The following is a 19,775-nucleotide window of genomic DNA, read 5'->3' as shown; positions in this document are numbered from 1 at the left end:
ATTTATGCTTTTAAGTTTCTAGTGTGAACACTCAGCACCATTTATGCCATGGTTCATTTGAATCCTGGCATATCTCACTCCAGTAATGCATGTTGATACAGGATGAGACCTTGTCACTGTACACTTTGCCAGCCTCTTTCCTAAAACCTGAATAAGGCATACCAGATTTTCTATGGGAAAGTCAAGTTGTCCTAACTTTTTCGGGGTAGGTGGGTGTGGGATGAGAGCTGCAAGGGCTCATTTACTGGAACAGTTTTACATCAGGCAGGAGAGGAATGCTTTAACTGGAGGCATGTGCTGCTGTACATGCAGAATCAGCAACATGAGATACCACTGCAGTACAGCCTTCCATTAATGAATGATTTTAACCACAGTGTGACATCATGACACACTTTTGACTTGGATTACAAAAGAGCAATTCATGCCAGTTGCCCTGTCTTCAAAAGATGTGAAGCAGACCAGATTAGCTTTAGCTACTGCATTACTCTTACCCTTAAAAGCACGTAGTACTTCACAAGGGGCTGTCCAAATGAAAGACACTTCTCTTGCACAACTCTTGGCCTAAGACCAAATCCCCTGACATCTGAGACTAAAGTGCCTTTGTTCTGTGAATGATGGGATGGCTCTCCTCCTCCCTCTCCCCACCCAAATATTGCATATCCAGTATTTTCACTTTTGCTTCTATAGATCAGATATGGGCTATCACAGACAATAAGGCATCAAGCAGTGAAGGAGGCGGCAGTTAGCAGTGATACTCTAATGCTGATCATATACATTCAGTACTGTGAAGCAAACACCTGGCAGAGACAAAGATAGATGGCTACATCTCTCTGCTCCGAGAAAGAGCGGATTTAGGCTTCTTGTGGACCACAAGCTGACTTGGCTTTAGATGTTTAAGACACTTTTGAAGGCCCCTGCTTTAGAACCCTGTAAGACTTTTGGGCGTAATATAAAGCAGGAATAAGCAGCATGAGAGTTGGCACTATCCACTACTGCCAATAAAATAAAGGCAAGGAACTGCCATGAAATGAGTTTGCACTTGTATAGCTTAGGTGCCTGGCTGGGCTCTTGCTGTAACTGGGACAAGCCCTCTGGGGATTCTTAAGTACAAAGGAAGAAGAAAGTACAGTTGTTCTCAGCTAGAACTCCGGCTTCATGTAAGAGGATACACAGCCATAAGAGAATCCCAGAATTCTAACTACTAAAAGGAAGCCTGCAATCAACCTGGCCCAGTCTGATTCATAATGAGCTGTATGCAAATAAGTTAACTTAACTAGGATCTCGATTGTCCTGGCAGGACTTTCTTACCCACATCATCTTAATATAAAATGACACCCAAACAGTCCAGGTAACACCTTTTACTGGGCTGTATGGAAAGATTGCGGCACAGAACAGGAGTTGTGGCTAATCTGCACATATAGTTTTTCATGTGTTTTGTTCCGACTTAAGAACATGCCAGGCCATAGATAATATAATTATATCTAATTCCATGTTTACAGCTTGCAGGATGTCTTCAAGCTGCACTCTAGAACCCCAAAATGTCACAGCATGTTAAGATTAGCAAGAACTAATAGTTTGACCTTCTTTACCCTGAGTTAACATTTCTTTGCTTGCAATTTCTCCCCAAATCCCCTTACTTTTGATCATGTGCTATAGGAGACAATTTGGGGTAAAACAGCATGTTTGAAGGGTGAGAAATTCATTTCCATTCATGCTGTGACAGCTGGAATAACCAATATTTCCTCTATGGCTAGCTACAGGTGTTCGCCTCATTAAATCTGAAGACCCATGTATGTCCGACACTTGATTTCTCTCAGATCTCACCGGAAAGCATTATTTGAGATATAAAAGTTCTACCTAACCTTTGACAGCTCATCCACATATAGACGTTATCACTTCCATCTTTCTAATCTCTAGGACACAGTGCTGCCATGGTGTTAATCTTTCACAGCAGTCGTGAATTTTAGAAAATGACCCAACTTGACAGCTCATTTACCTGAGACTTTCAACAGTAACTGACACAGGAAAACACTTGAGCTAAGTTTGGTGCCCAAATTACATATATCTAACCTTGTTTCTGCTCCTCTGCAAGGCCAGCCCCACCATTAGGTAAAATGAGATGGCTGCCTCAGGCAGCAGAAGCTGGGGAAAGGGTAGCAGCAGTGCAGTGTTGGAATACACACATTTGAGTGCCCCCATGGCTTACCCTGCACTTCTTAGCTAGTCTGTTGCCCTCAGATGTGAGAGGGATGCTGCCCACTGCCAGTGTTCAACCATCAATCCATTTGGCTTCTGTACAGAAAAGGGGCAGGGGCACCATGTTTTCCTTCCACCTCAGGTAGCACAATGACTTGGGCTTGCCCTGGTATGGACCAGTTCACATGAAAGCCCCATGCAAGACAGCTACTACCCACACCTAAGACAAAAAATGTGTGAAGAGCCATCACATAATGAAAACTTCTACAAACCAAGTATCATATGGTAATTATAACCATCGTGTGCAAAACATGATTGTATAAACTGGCCCTCAAGCCCTCAATCCTAGGAAACAAGCTATTTATAGTATCTGGTCAGCAAATGTCCAAATGACAGGACAATATGTAGTTTTTGGCATAGTGTTTTTTAACATTTCAGCCTGAATGTGTTTAGTAGTGTATACAAAATATTTATATTATGCAAATGTATTTACAACTGAAGTATTTATTCACAGAAAGGGTAGAGTAAGTTTGTGATTGGGCACAATGATATGAGTCCCTGCTAGTCATCAGGAGGAGAATATAAGTCAATCAAGTGCTTCATGCTTACGATTACTGAGGGATCTTGAAAATGGGCTCTTACAAGTTTATTTCTTCAGCAGGAAACAACATCTGTGAAGCTTTCAGGGGATTGCTCCCAGGCAAACAAAAACCTCTCATTTATCATATCCATTGCTGTGTATCCTTTATTCTTTTCTGCCCACCATTCAGTTCATTAAACTGTTGAGCCTTGTGCACATCTTATGCAGAACAGAAGGAAAGGACTCTGTCATTCCTTTTTCCCTCTTTACTTGTAGCTTGTAGTCACTGATTTTGTCCACTGATGCTGCAATGCTACACACATACACCTGGGAGTAGGACCCATTTAACTTGAAAGAGACTTACTTCTGGGTAGAGATGCCTAAGATTGTTCTGTAAGCCTCTGTTGCAAGCATGGAACATCTTTGACCAGGAGGCCAAACCTGAGGTAGTAAAGATACTGTTAACTCCAAGCCTGCTGCTAAGGCTTCTTACTTTTGATGCATTTTATGTAGCTTCATGATGTTCCTGTATGTTCCGAGTCCTGTTAAAGTCAAAGTTATGTTCATGTAACCTGTGGCAAGGTTTGGGGGAAATAGCTTGCTCACGTTCAGTCTCTGTGATGCATTCACTTTGCAGAACTCGAGGCACCTCATGGGTCTTTGGTTGAGTTGAGAAGTGAGGATGCAATGATCCCATATCTTTACTGATGCCCCATAAAGGCAGCTGAAAAGGATCTGTGGAAGGAAAATGAAAAAAAAGAAAGACTGAATTTATGAAGAAAGCTCCCAGCACAACGGTTCTCCATTGTCTTTGAAATTCTGGCAGTAAGAGGCACATTATTAAGTCAAACTGGTTTTGCTCTTCCTAATATTGCAAAATTATTGTTAGAACCAACAAACACAAGCCTAAGAAACAAGAGGCTCCCTACAAAAACACAACCACAAGAATATTCTTTTGAACCTGCAAAAACCAGAACAGATTTCTAAGTGAGCTGAAGCAAGTGTTAAGAATATACGCATTAAGGAATACTTGTATCATATCACATACCATATCATATCATATTGAAAGCAGAATGTTTGATTTTATTTTGTAATGCAGCCACTTAGTACTTTAACTATCTGTTCTGTGACAGACTGCCTTGCTCTTATTCAGCTGAAAATGGAATAATTTTAAAATCAAGATACAATAGCATTAAAATACACCACTTACCACTGCTGCATGGTTGAGAGCATGGCTTCCTCTCATGTAGTCTGTCTTGATTGTTAAGGAAAACAGACATGTCTCTGTCACCTGAGAGACTATCCAGAGTGATGGCTTCATGCTGGGGGCAGACTGGATAGGGCTCTTTAGACATCTGCACCATTAGGCTGGAAAGCGTTTGATCAAGTGGGTCATCTTCGGTGATGTATGTGTAAGGACAATATTCTCTGGTTCTGGAGTAGATGTTGGCATTGTCATAGCAATCTGAGCAGATTACCAACGGCCCTGTGCCACCTAGTGGAAGCAGAATAGTGGGTAGTTAGCAGAATATTCTGGCATGGGTCATCACTATAGACCCTTACAAGGTGGCAGAAGCATAAAGCCTAGCTTGCAGAGATGGCAGTCCTTTGAGCCAACTGGCTGGAATTGGCAGCTGTGCATATATTAAATTCTGTGCATATTAGGAAACAACTTTGAAAACATAGAAGAGTCTTATCAGCAAGTGTCACAGCCCCAAGAAGAAAGCTTCAAAATAAAAGTCAATGAGTGAGGCACTTATACACATTTGCCGAAAGGGAAAGGACTCTTTCCCCCATCACAGTTAACATAGTAGCACTTAGGGGTTTTTTTTTGTTTTTTTTTTAAAAGAAGCACAGGAACACAAAAAACAGAGAGCATGGGTGTGTGTTGATTCCAGTATGTGACAATTTGCCTACACAGGATAGAAGCTGTGAGCATGTATTTGGTACAAGTACCTGGTTATTTGAGAAGATATCTGCTCCCTTGAGGCTAACTGTGATAAGCCAACAGAAGTAGAAAGGAAGGCAGAGGGGACTTTCGGCGATGTAGCAAGTGAAGTCTCATGCTGGGATCACTTAACACATAAGTTATGCTTTGAACATGCACTTTTGCTTAAGAATGCAAAAAGTGTTTTGCTTGATCACATCAAGCACCACAAAGTCCAGCATTCTTTGCAATAACTTCAGCAACTAGCAGGCACTTGGTGAGCCACTAGAAACTGGCCAGTGGACCATGATCTATTTTCTGTCCACCTCTGATCAAGAGAATCAGGGCTTACCATCTGTGCCTTTGTGCACATATCCGTTGGAGGGAGGCATAAGTTGCTGGTTGCTTCCTGCTTCAGAATTACTATAGCCTTCCTGTGGCTCTGACAGAGTCCCTTGGGAGGATAAGTAACTGGGAATGTCAGTAGGTAAATTTACCTCCTCTGAAAGAGAAAAAAACCAAAAGCAATATGATACTGCATTTTTGCTATGGCAACAAAATCATCCAGCAGATGTCTGTAAAAATGATGGTGCTCACATAGACCTCACAGTATACAAGTAAATAAAGATCACCTTGTGGGGATAGAATGCAGTTCCTAGGAATATTTTCCTTTTATTCCTTTCTAATGCTGATTTATGGCAATCTTTCACAACTGTAAAAATGAAATTTCCCCACTGCGATACAACACCCCTTTGTCAAAGCATAATGAACCAATATTCTGAACATTTGCCGTTTATGATGGCAATTTCTCTCTCAAATTCTGTGGCTTTGTTGAAAAGCTACAAGATCATCACAAGCAGCCAGACTAAATCCTGTCTATGCTCATTTACTGGTTTGAAATCCTCTCCTATCCAACCCCTACTTCGTCCCTTTGCTCATTTGACTGTTACATGGTATCAGAGACTGTCCATACCTATGTGCATATAATATCCATTATATACCCTCTCCATCAGATGTCAGGCTGTTTTCCAAATGAAGAACCACCCTGGCAAAGGGACCACATACCAAAACTCCTAACCGTAACACAGGATTTTCTTCTGGTCATGCTGAGCTGAATGACTCCAATCCCACACATACTTATGCCGAGTGCTCCTCACCTGTGCTAGTGATGCTGTAGTCTTCACTCTTCCTTCTCATATGGTAGATAACAATAACCCATATCAAGGAGGTGCCCACAACGCAGCAGACTACAACAATTATCACAATGCCAACTGTCGTCCAACCATCTTCTTCCATGCCACTTTGGGAAGTTTGGGAAGAGTCGCAGTTTGGTGAGGATATGACATTCAGGTAAATATGGCCACGCACTGTGCCAAGTGTATTGGACATTATGCAAGTGTATTTTCCAGCATCCTCTAATCCAGCATCTACAATGATGAGGAGTTGATTGGCGGCAGCAAAAAAATGTCGTTCTGTTACTGTGAGAGGCCCATCATCTTTGGTCCAGTTAAGGCGAGGGGCAGGACTGCCACTAGCAATGCACTGCAACACTGCTGTTTCACCTTGGGCCACAGTCCTGTCTTCCAGGGGCCTGACAAATGAAGGCGTTTCTGAACACAAAAAAGGACCAGATTAGATTTAATGCTACAGAATTACAATGACAACTGCATGAAACCAAAGATACACTGCTACATATATGCAGATTGTGATTTTGAAGACTGATCTGACAGCAATGTAGCTCATGGACAAAACAAAAGGGGAATGTGTGTGTTTTAGGCTATACTCTCTCTGACAGAGAAAGAAGCCTGGTGTGGCTAACCTGTGGCCTTCAAATTGTTGTGGAATTACAACTCCAGTCAGCCACTGGTTAACTACCTCTGCTGAAAGTGTCTAGGGGTGTTCTGCTTAATTACAGACTTTGTCCAGTTCATATGCCAAAGCTCATGGGAGTATGAGAACAGCCACCTTTAAAAGAGTTCTTGGTTTTCTAAAGACGAAGTAGTTTTAGGGGGATGTATCATTAGTTTAATTAAATTCTTACTGCACATGCATGCCCTATACAGAGTCTGTCTCTAAAAACTTAGCACAGGAGAACATAGCAGTGACAGCATATTAAACCAGATCTCTTTCAAATTATCCAAAATTAAGTGGGTCAGCAGCAGGCAACCATACTAAAAACAGATGCTCTTGAATTATTTGTGTTAGGAATTTTTTTTAATGGGAAATACCAGACCAGCTTCTTCCCAGATTGTAAATCAAACAAAAAAGGAAGGAGAAAATTGTGGTGTCCCTTTTCAATGCTGCAATTGCATCCACTGGAATGAGCTCAAAACTACTTTTGAAAAGTACCACATAACTTTAGCAAATCCAAACCAGTAGGCGAAGCTGATTCAATTAACTTATCTCCCAAGTTTGTTCCTACCCCCCAAATAAGGTGAGACTTAGAGCAGTTCTCAGACTTGTAGGCTTCCTCCTCCTCCTTGTATGCTTCCTTCATTTGCCTGTGGGATAGCTCAGTCGGTAGAGCATGAGACTCTTAATCTCAGGGTCATGGGTTTGAGTCTTATATTGGGCAAAAAGATACAGTGGTACCTTGGGTTAAGTACTTAATTCGTTCTGGAGGTCCGTTCTTAACCTGAAACTGTTCTTAACCTGAAGCACCACTTTAGCTAATGGGGCCTCCTGCTGCTGCCGTGCCACTGGAGCACGATTTCTGTTCTCATCCTAAAGCAAAGTTCTTAACCCGAGGTACTATTTCTGGGTTAGCGGAGTCTGTAACCTGAAGAATATGCAACTCGAGGTACCATTGTATCTGCATTGCAAGGGGTTGGACTAGATAACCCTCACGGTCCCTTCCAGCTCTACAATTCTACGATTCAATTATCTTTTCATCAGAAAAGGAAAAATCTAAACTATGAGATCCTGTACTTATCTGAACATCTGGCCTACTATAACCCCAAATATTGAAACTATCCTTTAGTAATTTGAGTACCTTGGTTACTAAAGTAATGCCATGTTCAGATAAGAATGGGCTTTCAAGATTGGGTGTTACCTTCTCCACATGGTGAACGGAGATGAGGATGAAGTGCGTGAACTTTACTCCTCCTGCAGCCAGAGCATTCAGGCAGCCCACAAATACCACCAATTACAAGCATGAAAATATACAGTAATCAAATAACCCATGCAGGCTTCAATAATTTGCTTACCTAACACTGTCAATGTGGCATTTGCCGACAGACTCCCGGCCACATTTTGTGCCATGCAGCTGTAGATGCCCATATCTTCTATTTTCACATTTGCTATGAAAAAGACATCGTCTTCTGGCATCACATGCATGCGCCTTTCACGAGCTGCAGGGAAGTCTGTGCCTCCATCTTTCTGCCAGGAAATCTGAGGTGGTGGATGGCCTTCTGCAGCACATTCCAATTTAGCTACAGCTCTAGTCCGGATTGTTAGATCCATTGGAGTTTTCACAAAAGAAGGCAGCTCTGAATGAAGACACACATTAAAATAACTAAGTAAGGTTTCCTAATACTAGTCACAGCATCCCTAACTTTCACTTTGTTAAGAATGGCATAACCCTTGTTAAGTTTTTCAAGCTCTTTAATTTAGATCTGTAAGAATTCTAGCATACTGCTCTTAAAAACCACCCTAAACAGCAATTCAGATCTCACGAGAAAGGAGGATGTTACACCTAACCTTTCTTTAAAAGAAATAAATAAACTGGCACACAGCAAGCTTGTGAGTCCTCATCATGTTTGAGCTTTTTTCTTGAATGAGGTTGCTTGCAGAAGTTTTAACAATTTTTCACAGGAGAGACAAATGATTTTTGTCTTTTTCGAATATGCCACCCCTTGAGAGCTCTCTTTCTGTCCCTCTTACACCCATTAATACTGATTACAGCGGATGTGAGTTATTTTAATTCAGCCAAAGGTAAGTAAAAACCTGCCCTGGCAAAGACCCCATTAGGCTGCTTTCATTTAGTAAAGGGTAATACACAAGGGAATAATTTGAAACTGGCTGCACCTTTAGCAAGGCAAGAGAGAATCTTTATTTGCCTAGCATAATAAGCAGCTGAAGCTGCTTCTTAGACATGGACTAGTTCTAAAGAGGCAGTCCTGGATTGATGAATCTGTGCACAAAGAGATTACAGCTGGTACAAACACTGCTCATTTCCAAACTAGAAAATGCTCGGGGGAAATGCTGCTGTTTGGGCAGCTCTCTATGTCTGGTTAGAAGGAGTCTCTGGGGACTTGTGCAATCCAAAACTACTACTTGTTTTTTTTTTTTTTAAATGAATATTTATTGAATTTTCCAATTTTATATAAACACAAAAAGAAAAAGGAAAAGAAAAATATTAAAAACAATTCGGTTTCAATAACAGTTTTTCATTCACATGTTTCTTTGACTTCCTCATACCTCCCCTTCTTGTTCTCTAGTTCAATTTATTAATTCAGCAAATCCTAATCTCTTAACATTCCTTTTAAAATAAAACCTTATTTTCCATTCAACTTTTTTAAATTTAATAACATAAACAATTATAATCCCCATTATCTTTATCATAACAGCTAGAGACCACCAAAGTTCAAACCAACATCTTTTCAAAGTTCATTAATTTTATAATATTTCTGTAGATAATCCTTGAATTTCTTCCAATCTTCTTCTGCTGCCTTTTCTCCCTGGTCGCGGATCCTGCCGGTCATTTCTGCCAGTCCCATACAGTCAATCAACTTCATCTGCCATTCTTCCAGAGTGGGTAGATCTTGAGTCTTCCAGTGCTTTGCTATAAGTATTCTTGCTGCTGTTGTAGCATACATAAAAAAAGTTCTGTCCTTCTTTGGCACCAAATGGCCGACTATGCCCAAGAGAAAAGCCTCTGGTTTTTTCAGGAAGGTATACTTAAGTACCTTTTTCATTTCATTATAAATCATTTCCCAGAAGGCCTTAATCTTTGGGCACGTCCACCAAAGGTGAAAGAATGTACCTTCAACATCCTTACATTTCCAGCATTTATTATCGGGCAAGTGATATATTTTTGCGAGCTTGACTGGGGTTATGTACCACCTGTATATCATTTTCATAATATTCTCTCTTAAGGCATTACATGCCGTAAATTTCATACCTGTGGTCCATAACTGTTCCCAGTCAGCAAACATGATATTATGTCCAAGATCTTGTGCCCATTTAATCATAGCTGACTTAACCGTTTCATCCTGTGTATTCCATTTCAGCAGCAAGTTATACATTTTTGACATGATTTTAGTTTTAGGTTCTAGCACTTCTGTTTCTAATTTAGATTTTTCCACCTGGAAGCCAATTTTCCTGTCCAAATTGTATGCCTCCCTTATCTGAAAATAATGTAACCAGTCTCGGACTCTATTTTTTAATTTCTCAAAACTCTGCAGTTTCAGTCTATCTCCTTCTTGCTCCAAAATTTCCCAATATTTTGGCCAACTGGCCTCCATATTGAGTTTTTTCTGAGCTTTCGCTTCCATTGGTGACAACCACCTTGGGGTTTTATTTTCAAGTAAATCCTTGTATCTGATCCAGACATTAAACAAAGATCTCCTGACAATATGATTTTTAAATGCTTTGTGAGCTTTAACCTTGTCATACCACAAATATGCATGCCATCCAAAAACATTGTTAAAACCTTCTAAATCCAAAATGTCCGTGTTTTCAAGAAGCAGCCAATCTTTCAGCCAGCAGAATGCTGCTGACTCATAGTACAGTCTGAAGTCTGGCAGGGCAAAGCCACCCCTTTCTTTTGCATCAGTTAAAATCTTATATTTTATCCTGGGCTTCTTGCCCTGCCAGATAAATTTAAAGATATCTTTCTGCCACTTCTTAAAACAGTCCATCTTGTCCACAATTTGTAGTGTTTGGAACAGAAACAACATTTTAGGCAATACATTCATCTTAATAGCTGCTATTCGACCCATCAAGGAAAGCTTCAGATTTGACCATATTTCGAGATCTTTTTTCACTTCTGACCAGCATTTCTCATAATTATTTTTAAATAAGTTCCCATTTTTAGATGTCATATTAATCCCCAGATATTTCACCTTCCTCACCACAGACAGACCTGTTTCATTCTGGAATTTCTCTTTTTCAAACAATGTCATATTTTTCTCTAAAACCTTGGTTTTGGTCTTATTCAATTTAAATCCTGCCACCTGACCAAATTCTTGGATTAATTCTAAAACTCTTTTTGTACTAGATTCTGGCTCCTGTAATGTCAAAACTAGATCATCTGCAAATGCTCTCAATTTATATTGTTTGGCTCCGACCTGTATACCTTTAACCAACCGGTCCCTTCTAATCATGTTCAGCAAGACCTCCAGGACCGATATGAAAAGTAAAGGGGAAATTGGGCATCCTTGTCGTGTCCCTTTTTCAATCTTAAGTTGTTCCGTAACCACATTATTTACAATTAATTTAGCCTTTTGTTCGGAATATATTGCACCTATACCATTTTCAAACCCTTGGCCTACCCCCATACCCTGTAGGTTCTTTTTCATAAAACTCCAAGAAATGTTATCAAAGGCTTTCTCCGCATCCACAAATATCAGAACAGCTTTAGTATTTATATCCACATCTAGCTTTTCCAAGATGTCAATTACGTTCCTCAAATTGTCAGATATATGTCTTCCCGGCAGAAAGCCCGCCTGGTCCTTATGTATCTCTTCAATCAATACTCTTTTCAATCTCTTAGCCAAAATGTCAGCAAAAATTTTGTAATCCACATTTAATAAGGATATGGGACGGTAGTCCAAAACTACTACTTGTTACATCCAAAACTATTCCAATGTCTTCAGTTTCCCTAGTGCATGGGTAGGCAAACTAAGGCCTGGGGGCCGGATCAGGCCCAATCGCCTTCTAAATCCGGCCCACGGACAGTCTGGGAATCAGCATGTTTTTACATGAGTAGAATGTGTCCTTTTGTTTAAAATGCATCTCTGGGTTATTTGTGGGGCCCGCCTGGTGTATTTACATGAGTAGAACGTGTGCTTTTATTTATAATGCATCTCTGGGTTATTTGTGGGGCATAGGAATTCGTTCATTATTATTTTTTTCAAAATATAGTTTGTCCCCCCACAAGGTCTGAGGGACGGTGGACTGCCCCCCTGCTGAAAAAGTTTGCTGACCCCTGCTCTAGTGGATTAACAAAAGAGAAGACCTCTGGGGGGTGCCTTTCCTTTAGGCCTCTGAGTGAACTATCCAAAGTTTCCAAACCGTTTTAGTGATTTTTGAGTGCGTGTGGAGAAAGGAAAAACAAAAACTACTGCATACCATTGACAGTCAACTTGGCCTTGTTGGAATAATTAGATCCAAAGTGATTGGAGATGATACACTGGTATTTTCCTTCGTCCGTGAAGTTCACATTGAAAAGGTGCAGGAGAGTAGTGTACTCCAGTACTTCGCCATCTTGCTGCTGGTACCTGACAAAATTCTCAATGTCTGCATCATACAGTATTTCACTGTCCTTTCTCCAGGTGGTGGACATAGGCGAATCACTGCTGCTCACCGCCTTGCAAGTCAGGGTGACGTTGGTGCCTCTTAGTGCAATGGCAGTCTCAGGATGCGCTCTGATCTGTGGCTTGGGAAAGTTATCTGTGAAACACAGATCACATTTCTTCAGCATGTAACTAAGCTAACAAATACTGATGCAGACTGTAACAGTTGAGCTTGTGCTGGAGGTGACACTTGCCCTTAATTCCTCTAACTAAGAGACATCTATTATCTATGTGTTTATACTAGAACTGGCTATGTGGGAATGAAGCAGGATGTCAGTGTTACGAGCATAAGCAAGAGGTACACTGCAAGATGAAGGGATTTTGTCATGAGTCCTTAGAACTCACCATTAAGGAATATGAACATGAATAAATCTGCAGAACGACAGTTGCAAGGTCTCTTAAAACCCAGTTGTATACCTCAATTGGAGGGGGAAAGAATCACTTTATGCATTCACCACAAGTGATATTACCACTTCCTTGTCACAATGTTTGCTCACTAACTATCTGAATGCTACCTACTTTCAGGAATTAAGCCATACTGCACTGGGCAATATTAATTTCCTTCCCTAATTACAATTTAGTTGTTAACACACACTCATCATTTTGGCAATGCATACGTATTGTGTGCAGCCAATTGTTGCTGGAAGGAAGAGAGATAAAGGCCCTGACACTCAAGCGCTCAGATTCTGCCTACCTAAAGGACTTCAAGAAGATCCAGACTACAATGTTAATATCTACAATTGCTTTTTTTAAAAACCCAGTTTAAAGTCTTTGCAGTTAGGTGCAAAAATTCAACAGTAGTACTAAACAGCAATACTGCAGCCTCTTCTTAATAGATTTTTGGATTAAGGGGTAGTCAACATGCATATGTCAAGGTCTTTCCTGGTAGCCCTGAGGGGACCCTCCTATCCCTGCTGCAATTGAAAAAAATGTCATTTATTGTGGCAAATAGAAGGCTTTTTTTGAAGGCTAATTACAGCTTGGGCTGAATTTGGGTGTGGACACCACTGTGACACCCGCCCACCCCCACCTGTCAATTAGCCTTGAAAGAAATTTTCTTTTGGCTACAGTCTCTACAACAGAGGACGGAAAATTTCAGGACTGCCACAGCTGGGGAAAGGAAGAGTTAACCCCAGAAAATGTAGTCCACTCCGCATTTAGATTTGAAAATTAGATTCTTGCAAGCCTAACTGTAGCAATGTCTTTAGGCTTGAAACAAAACAAACAATCAAACAAACAATTAAATTTTTGCAAGTCTAATTGCTGGGGCTGTAGTGTGGGGTGGGTTGTCCCCTCAATAGTTTCTTATGTTCTGAGATATGCCCATGGGCCAAATGAAGGTTGCCACCCCCTGGCTTAGATCCTGGGAGAGGAAGAGCTTTTACGTTTCAGCATGACATAATTTCACTGGCTTCAAAACAAAGGCTTCTTTCACACTCTCTGCCCCTAACTCTCTCCCTCCACAACAGATTTCCCATAGGCCTTTCAGTTATTGCTAGACTATGACTCCCATAATCCCCACACTCTGTCATGCTGGCTGGGGCTGATGAGAGATCAAAGTCCAACAACTTCTAGAGGCCCACAAGTTCTCCACCCCTCATTTCCAGTGACTTCCTATAATGGTTCCACTGTGGGAAAACTCCTACAGATGATGATCTAGAAGTATCTTTAAATGAACCAGTGTTCCTGTTAATCTTTGGAATCTGGATACAAGAGTGCGCAATATACATAAACAGGAAGCATAAATGTTGTCTTGTAACACCACAATCCATGAAAATCCAATTCAGGTTGCAATCCAAACCACGCTTACAGAAAGTAAGCCACACAAAACTCAATGGGGCTTATGTCTGACTAGACATGCACAGGATTGTAATATATCCACTGAACAAGAATCCACTGAATATATTCCACTGAAGCCATCTCCCCTCTCCCCAACTCTCACACATGATTATATTCCAAGGCAGATGTCATAAGGGCAATGTGCCCTGGGAAGCTACGATACAAATGCAGTAAATAAATAAAGCCATTAAGAGCACAAACCACAGATGAAGTCTTCAGGGTTCACACTGAGGATGCTCTGGCCAGACAGCCATTCGGGGTGGGCACAAATGACACCGACAGCATCCTGCAAATGGTTGTGGTTAAGCCACTGGGGCAGCCATTTCAATTGGCAGTCACACAGTAAGCTGCTAGTGTTCAATACCCTGAAAATGTAAAGGCAAAAGGAAAATGTCTAAGTTTTTGTAAGTAAGCAAATGACACTTCATCTGCAGTCACCAAGCAGATTTCCCCCCCCCATACATCTGCTGAAGTATTTGTAACACTATATATGTGAACTGCCTGGTAATGAGTCCTAACTGTATTCTGAGTAGCTTCAGCATCTCTCGTTGCTGTAAACAAATTCACATTTCTCCATCTTCACATATAATGTGTTATTCTAAATGAGAGGCTATTCCACAAAAAGGTCACCTTCCTACAAAACACTTTTTTAAAAGCATCCTTTGCAGGACAGTAGAAGTACAATCACGTAAAGGACAAGTAAGAATGAACACCCCCACACACACACTATGAACCAAGTCAAGAGGGTAAAAAGACATTAAGAGATGTTCTTTATGTTTTAGACAGCAATAGGGTACATCTGGCCCTATAGGTGATGTTGAACTAACTCCAATGGCCCCACATGGCCATAAATTGTGGGAGTTGAAGGTTCTTGGCTTCCAGGGGACCACAGGTTTCCTATCTCTGTTTTAGACAGTTCAGGGGATCGCAGGCCTTTAATATAAAATATACTGTAGTGTAAATATGTGGCAAAAGAATATAAATCCCAATCCATACCCTTAAAAACTATATCCACACCCACAATCATGCCTCAAGGATAAACCTAAGATTTCCATCAAAACAATGAGCAGTCTATGAGAAATAAAACATGACACTGTAATTTGACTGTTTAGATGATGCTGAGCAGAATACCTCTGGGACTAAATCAATTTCTAGCATTGCATTATACACATGTATCTTATTGGTTATATAACTGATTTCATAATAATGCCTTTCGCAAACACTGTAATTCTGAAAATGTCTCCCATTCTTGACAGCAGGTATGAAAGTAACTGGTGAAAACCCAGAGTAATGTATCAGTCCATTTGAGAATTCTTTTCCTGAACACACACAGGAAATGGTCCTAAATTGCTCAAGTGCAGAGCCAATTTTGACCTCTATACCCTGTGCAGGGAAGAACCTTCAGCAAGACTGCATTTTACAGTCCATCTGGTAAGAATTAGCTAACTGAGAAACAGTTTTAACAAACAGTCTTCATATTCTTCATTTTAGAGAGCGCTTATATGATATTGCTTGTAAAGGAAAGAGCAGGATTCTGAAAAAACAAGCCTGATGCTTAGAGGACAACAGCTACTCACAAGGCAAAGAAAAATACTAATTTCCACAAGAAAATAATGTGGAACAGCATTCTCCATCTTTTTCCAATTACAGAGAAAGCACTGTGACCTTGGCCCTTTCAAAGTACACAAAGCTGTCTCATTACCTTGCAAGGCTAGATGTTTTCTTATTTTTCTCTCCTAAGCCTCACTGTCCATTTTCTCATCAGTATTACTTTCAGGTACTCATTTCATGCCAATTTTTGGAACTCAGTCCTGTGAATGGTGTACCAGATACCTGACTAGCCAACCACCACATGCTCCACGCCACCAAAAAATATGACTTGCTGGGCGTGTCATGAATCTGTTTGCATATCTGTGTTTTATGCAGAGCTTCAACAGATGGTTGCTGCCTGAAAATTACCTTGTGTGGAACTAAGTTGACTCTAGCACCTTGAGAGGGGGGACTGTTCTGTTTTCTGATGTCAAACCATATTAACATTTTGCTTCAGACATCAGGCTTACCGTATATGTATCCCGCCATTTCTTTTGTAAGAAAACAGTTGGTATTCCATATTCATTCTTAAAAGGGTCATCTAACCATTGGCCTCTCAGATGAAACACCACAAATATTTTCAGGACCAGCTTTACCAGCTCCTCCCCCCCATCCTGAACTTCTATTATCAGCTTAAATGTTTATGTATGACTTAAGGCTGTTTTTAGAGTACTGCATATACTCTACAGCAAAAATGAACTCGTATACAGATTGTGGTGTACTTCAGACCAGTACTATGTCATTAACTGAAATTGTCAGGAAATTTCTAAAGCCATTTATATTGTTAGCCCAGTTTGCATGTTATATCAAGCCATAGTTTAAAACAAACTATGGTTCAATGTGAACAAGCAGTGTGCTAGCGCACCCTGCTCAAATATTCCCAGGGCATTCATTCCCAATGCCTGCCATGCTGCAGATGAAACAAGAGTCTGTCTTGTCATGTTATCCAAACCCTGAAAGAAGTGGTTTGCTTCTCTCAGACCATGAGGAGTAAGCCAAGAACAAGCCAAGGAAACTAACCATAAGCGTATGATCAGACAGGACAAGTAAGACTTTGGCTTGTTTTATCTGTGGTGCAACAGCAGGAACAAGGGAGGAGAACCAGTGGAGCATTTGAGAATGTATTACTAAAGACCATGAAGAAATGAAACTGAGTTCCAATATACTTTTATTGATCACAAGTGCCTTGCAAGTAAAATATTTATACCAGTTGTAACATTTCTATTGAAGTAAAATATGTAGGACTAGATACTTACAGTTCTTTAAGAAGAGGCTGGGAAAAAGCACTTTCTTGAATAGACATTATTGCATTGTTGTTCAAATCTCTGCAAAATTAAGTAAGAATCGTGCCTGCATGAGTGAATTGTGTTCTGCACCTCTGAAAACTGGGATGCATGCAAATTTGAAGAGAAAACTTGGTTGACAGAGAAAAGGTTGCAACATATACTTACAGATATTCAAGAGCCTGAAGGCTAGAAAATGCTCTCTTTGTGATTGACTTAATCTGGTTTCCTTGCAGAATCCTAAAATATAGCCCAAAGGAAAATCTTAAGTAATCTTAAGTAAATTAACCAACATTTGTTACGACATCAGAATCGGGGAGCCTGGTAAATAAGTGTTTAGGACCACCACCCCCGCCAACTCTGATGCAGAATGTGTTGCTACTATAATGGCTTCAAGCGCCCCTCCTACTTCTCTGGCCTTAAGATTGTAAAAGAGGAGGAAGAGGAGAGTATACACATTTCCAAAGCACCGAATTAAGGGTCAGAAAATAACCAGCAGGAGGGAAAGGCAACTTGCAGAGACAGGCAGTCAAGTGGTAGGCACGTCGCAAATTGCATGGGCAGAATTGGGAAAAGATATAAAAATTACAGGTTAGGGGTCCCTGACAGTGGCTAGAAGTTTCCCCATAGCTATTTGTTTTCCAATAAACATACAAGAGGTGAAAAGTAATTTGTGTCCCACCACATGGTGGTGCAGGGGCTTTTCCTTCATAAATTGTGAGGGTAAGAAACCTTTAGTGTGATCGGTGGAAGGGAGAGGAAGAACACAAGCTGAACTGTGCTATCTACAAGGCTACAAAAGCCCTTGGACCCTAAAATCAAAAGGTTAAAAATTACCCCTTTCCTGACTTCCCTTCCATATAGGATGAAAATGGGCATGACTTTGAACCATGTCTGTAAGAATATACTGTAAGAGACAAATTACCTGAAAAATCCTAGCTCAAATTTGGAATGTCCAAGTCAATTTTTTTCTTGATGTACTAGTGATCATAAAGTAAAGGTAAAGGGGCCCCTGACCATTAGGTCCAGTCGTGGCTGACTCTGGGGTTGCGGCACTCATCTCACTTTATTGGCCGAGGGAGCTGGCGTACAGCTTCCGGGCCATGTGGCCAGCATGACTAAGCCGCTTCTGGCGAACCAGAACACCGTTTTACCTTCCCGCCGAAGCAGTACCTATTTATCTACTTGCACTATGACGTGCTTTCGAACTGCTAGGTTGGCAGGAGCAGGGACCAAGCAATGGGAGCTCACCCCGTGGCAGGGATTCGAACTGCCGACCTTCTGATCGGCAAGTCCTAGGTTCTGTGGTTCAGAGTAAAACTCTTCAGGTGATCATTTGTATGAGTGTAATCAAAGCTCTAAATTGTGTAGCAGGGAGCTTCTAATAATAGAAGAGGCTCCCCAGTTCAAAAGAATGCCTTAATTCATGGTGGTTGTAAAGATGGATAGGGTAACCAAGGGGTGGTGGAGGCTTTCCAGCACAATCACATGCCTGAGTGGGGCTACTGATGCATAAGTTTTTGAAGTTTTTACTAAATACAAATACTTGGGTCTTCACTTCCATTCTGGTAGGTATGTCAATTCTATAACGAGTAAGACTTACAATTTACTGAGCCTGTCAAGTCCAACAAATGCTTCATTTGAGTCTTCTATGGCCCAGGAGATCTCATTATTTCGCAAGTCTCTAAAGAAACAAATGCACCAAAGAACAACACATGAGAACTTTAGCCACAACTCCAACACCAGCTCCCTGCCGTTCCCTTTGCTGGCTTGTGATTTTTGAAACGTAAGATCTCATCTATGCAAAGAGATTGTCCGCCTGTTTTACTAGACTGGGACTATAAATCCTCATAATGGGAAATCTGCTGGCTTCAAAACGGCAGAACTCTTTGCAGAGACAGTAATAGTAGTGCATAGTACATACCCTACCCTAACCCATTATGATCAGACATCTTTGCATGAAAGCAATTTTGGGCACTTTTAATATATGAAAATGTCCCTATGGAACCAATACAAAGTGAAAGACAACTGCTCAGTCAACTAAAGTTACCAGCATGCTTGGGACTCACATGCCCTGCAGCACTGTTTCCTCAGCAGAGTAACATCTGTTAATCTAGTAAACACAATATGCCATTGACCATGAACTGGGGGAGCCTTCATAAGAGACTTATGAATTGAATTAATGCTGCCTGTACATTGCTTAATCTTCTGGAGTGAGAAGCTTGTAATGACGTTAGCATATTAAGAGATTATATACAGGTCAGGTGAAGAACGGCTAGGCATAAAAGAGTAGAGTTTCAGAGAGAAGTGTGGGTGGTTCTGCTCACAAATCCTGTTACAGGCTAATGGGATTTCTGTCTGACCCTTACACTGCACTTCTACCCCCAGCATAGAAGAGAAGGCTCTTGTTTAAAACCAATTCAGCAAGGTCCTCTTGGGCAGGGGAAGACGCTTCATTAAGGTCTAATAGATTCAGCAGTGCATTTCCTTTACAAGGCAGGTCATAAATATATCACAGCAACAATTCTCATTTTGATTACAGCTCAGTGAACAGAGGAATTTAGAGCTTAGCCAGCAGTTTATCAGTGACAAGGCATATAAGACGCAATCAATACTGCATTTTTAAATAGGGGGATTCTGCTGTTTGATACAATCTATTGGTATATATCACAACATTAAATATGTTGTTTCATTTGTTTCATTAATATTATAAAATGAGAATACACTTAAGAAGATCTGCAATGCTTTATACATAACTGCATAAACGTCTGTAGTCCAATGCCTTGCCTACTGGCTGGTTCCATAACTAAAAAGATTTCTCTCAATGGCTGTGTTCACGGGTC

General features: G+C 40.8%; 1 protein-coding gene across 1 annotated transcript in view; it reads right to left on the bottom strand.

Annotated features, from left to right (window-relative positions):
- Positions 1 to 210: 210 nt before the first annotated feature.
- LRIG2 (leucine rich repeats and immunoglobulin like domains 2) overlaps positions 211 to 19,775 on the bottom strand; it is a 45,571-nt gene continuing 26,006 nt past the window's right edge. Inside the window, exons 9-18 of the mRNA XM_053393509.1 lie at positions 18,536 to 18,616; positions 17,101 to 17,172; positions 16,906 to 16,974; positions 14,261 to 14,424; positions 11,997 to 12,317; positions 7,910 to 8,191; positions 5,861 to 6,313; positions 5,056 to 5,205; positions 3,987 to 4,271; positions 211 to 3,511 (exon numbers count right to left, since the gene is read on the bottom strand). Coding sequence (XP_053249484.1) covers positions 3,282 to 3,511; positions 3,987 to 4,271; positions 5,056 to 5,205; positions 5,861 to 6,313; positions 7,910 to 8,191; positions 11,997 to 12,317; positions 14,261 to 14,424; positions 16,906 to 16,974; positions 17,101 to 17,172; positions 18,536 to 18,616 — 2,107 coding nt within the window. The 3' untranslated portion in view covers positions 211 to 3,281. The remainder of the gene's footprint in view (positions 3,512 to 3,986; positions 4,272 to 5,055; positions 5,206 to 5,860; positions 6,314 to 7,909; positions 8,192 to 11,996; positions 12,318 to 14,260; positions 14,425 to 16,905; positions 16,975 to 17,100; positions 17,173 to 18,535; positions 18,617 to 19,775) is intronic.

The sequence above is a fragment of the Podarcis raffonei genome, chromosome 6 (genome assembly GCF_027172205.1).
Source record: "Podarcis raffonei isolate rPodRaf1 chromosome 6, rPodRaf1.pri, whole genome shotgun sequence".
Taxonomy (NCBI): domain Eukaryota; kingdom Metazoa; phylum Chordata; class Lepidosauria; order Squamata; family Lacertidae; genus Podarcis; species Podarcis raffonei.
This window is presented reverse-complemented; position numbering and strand designations above follow the sequence as displayed.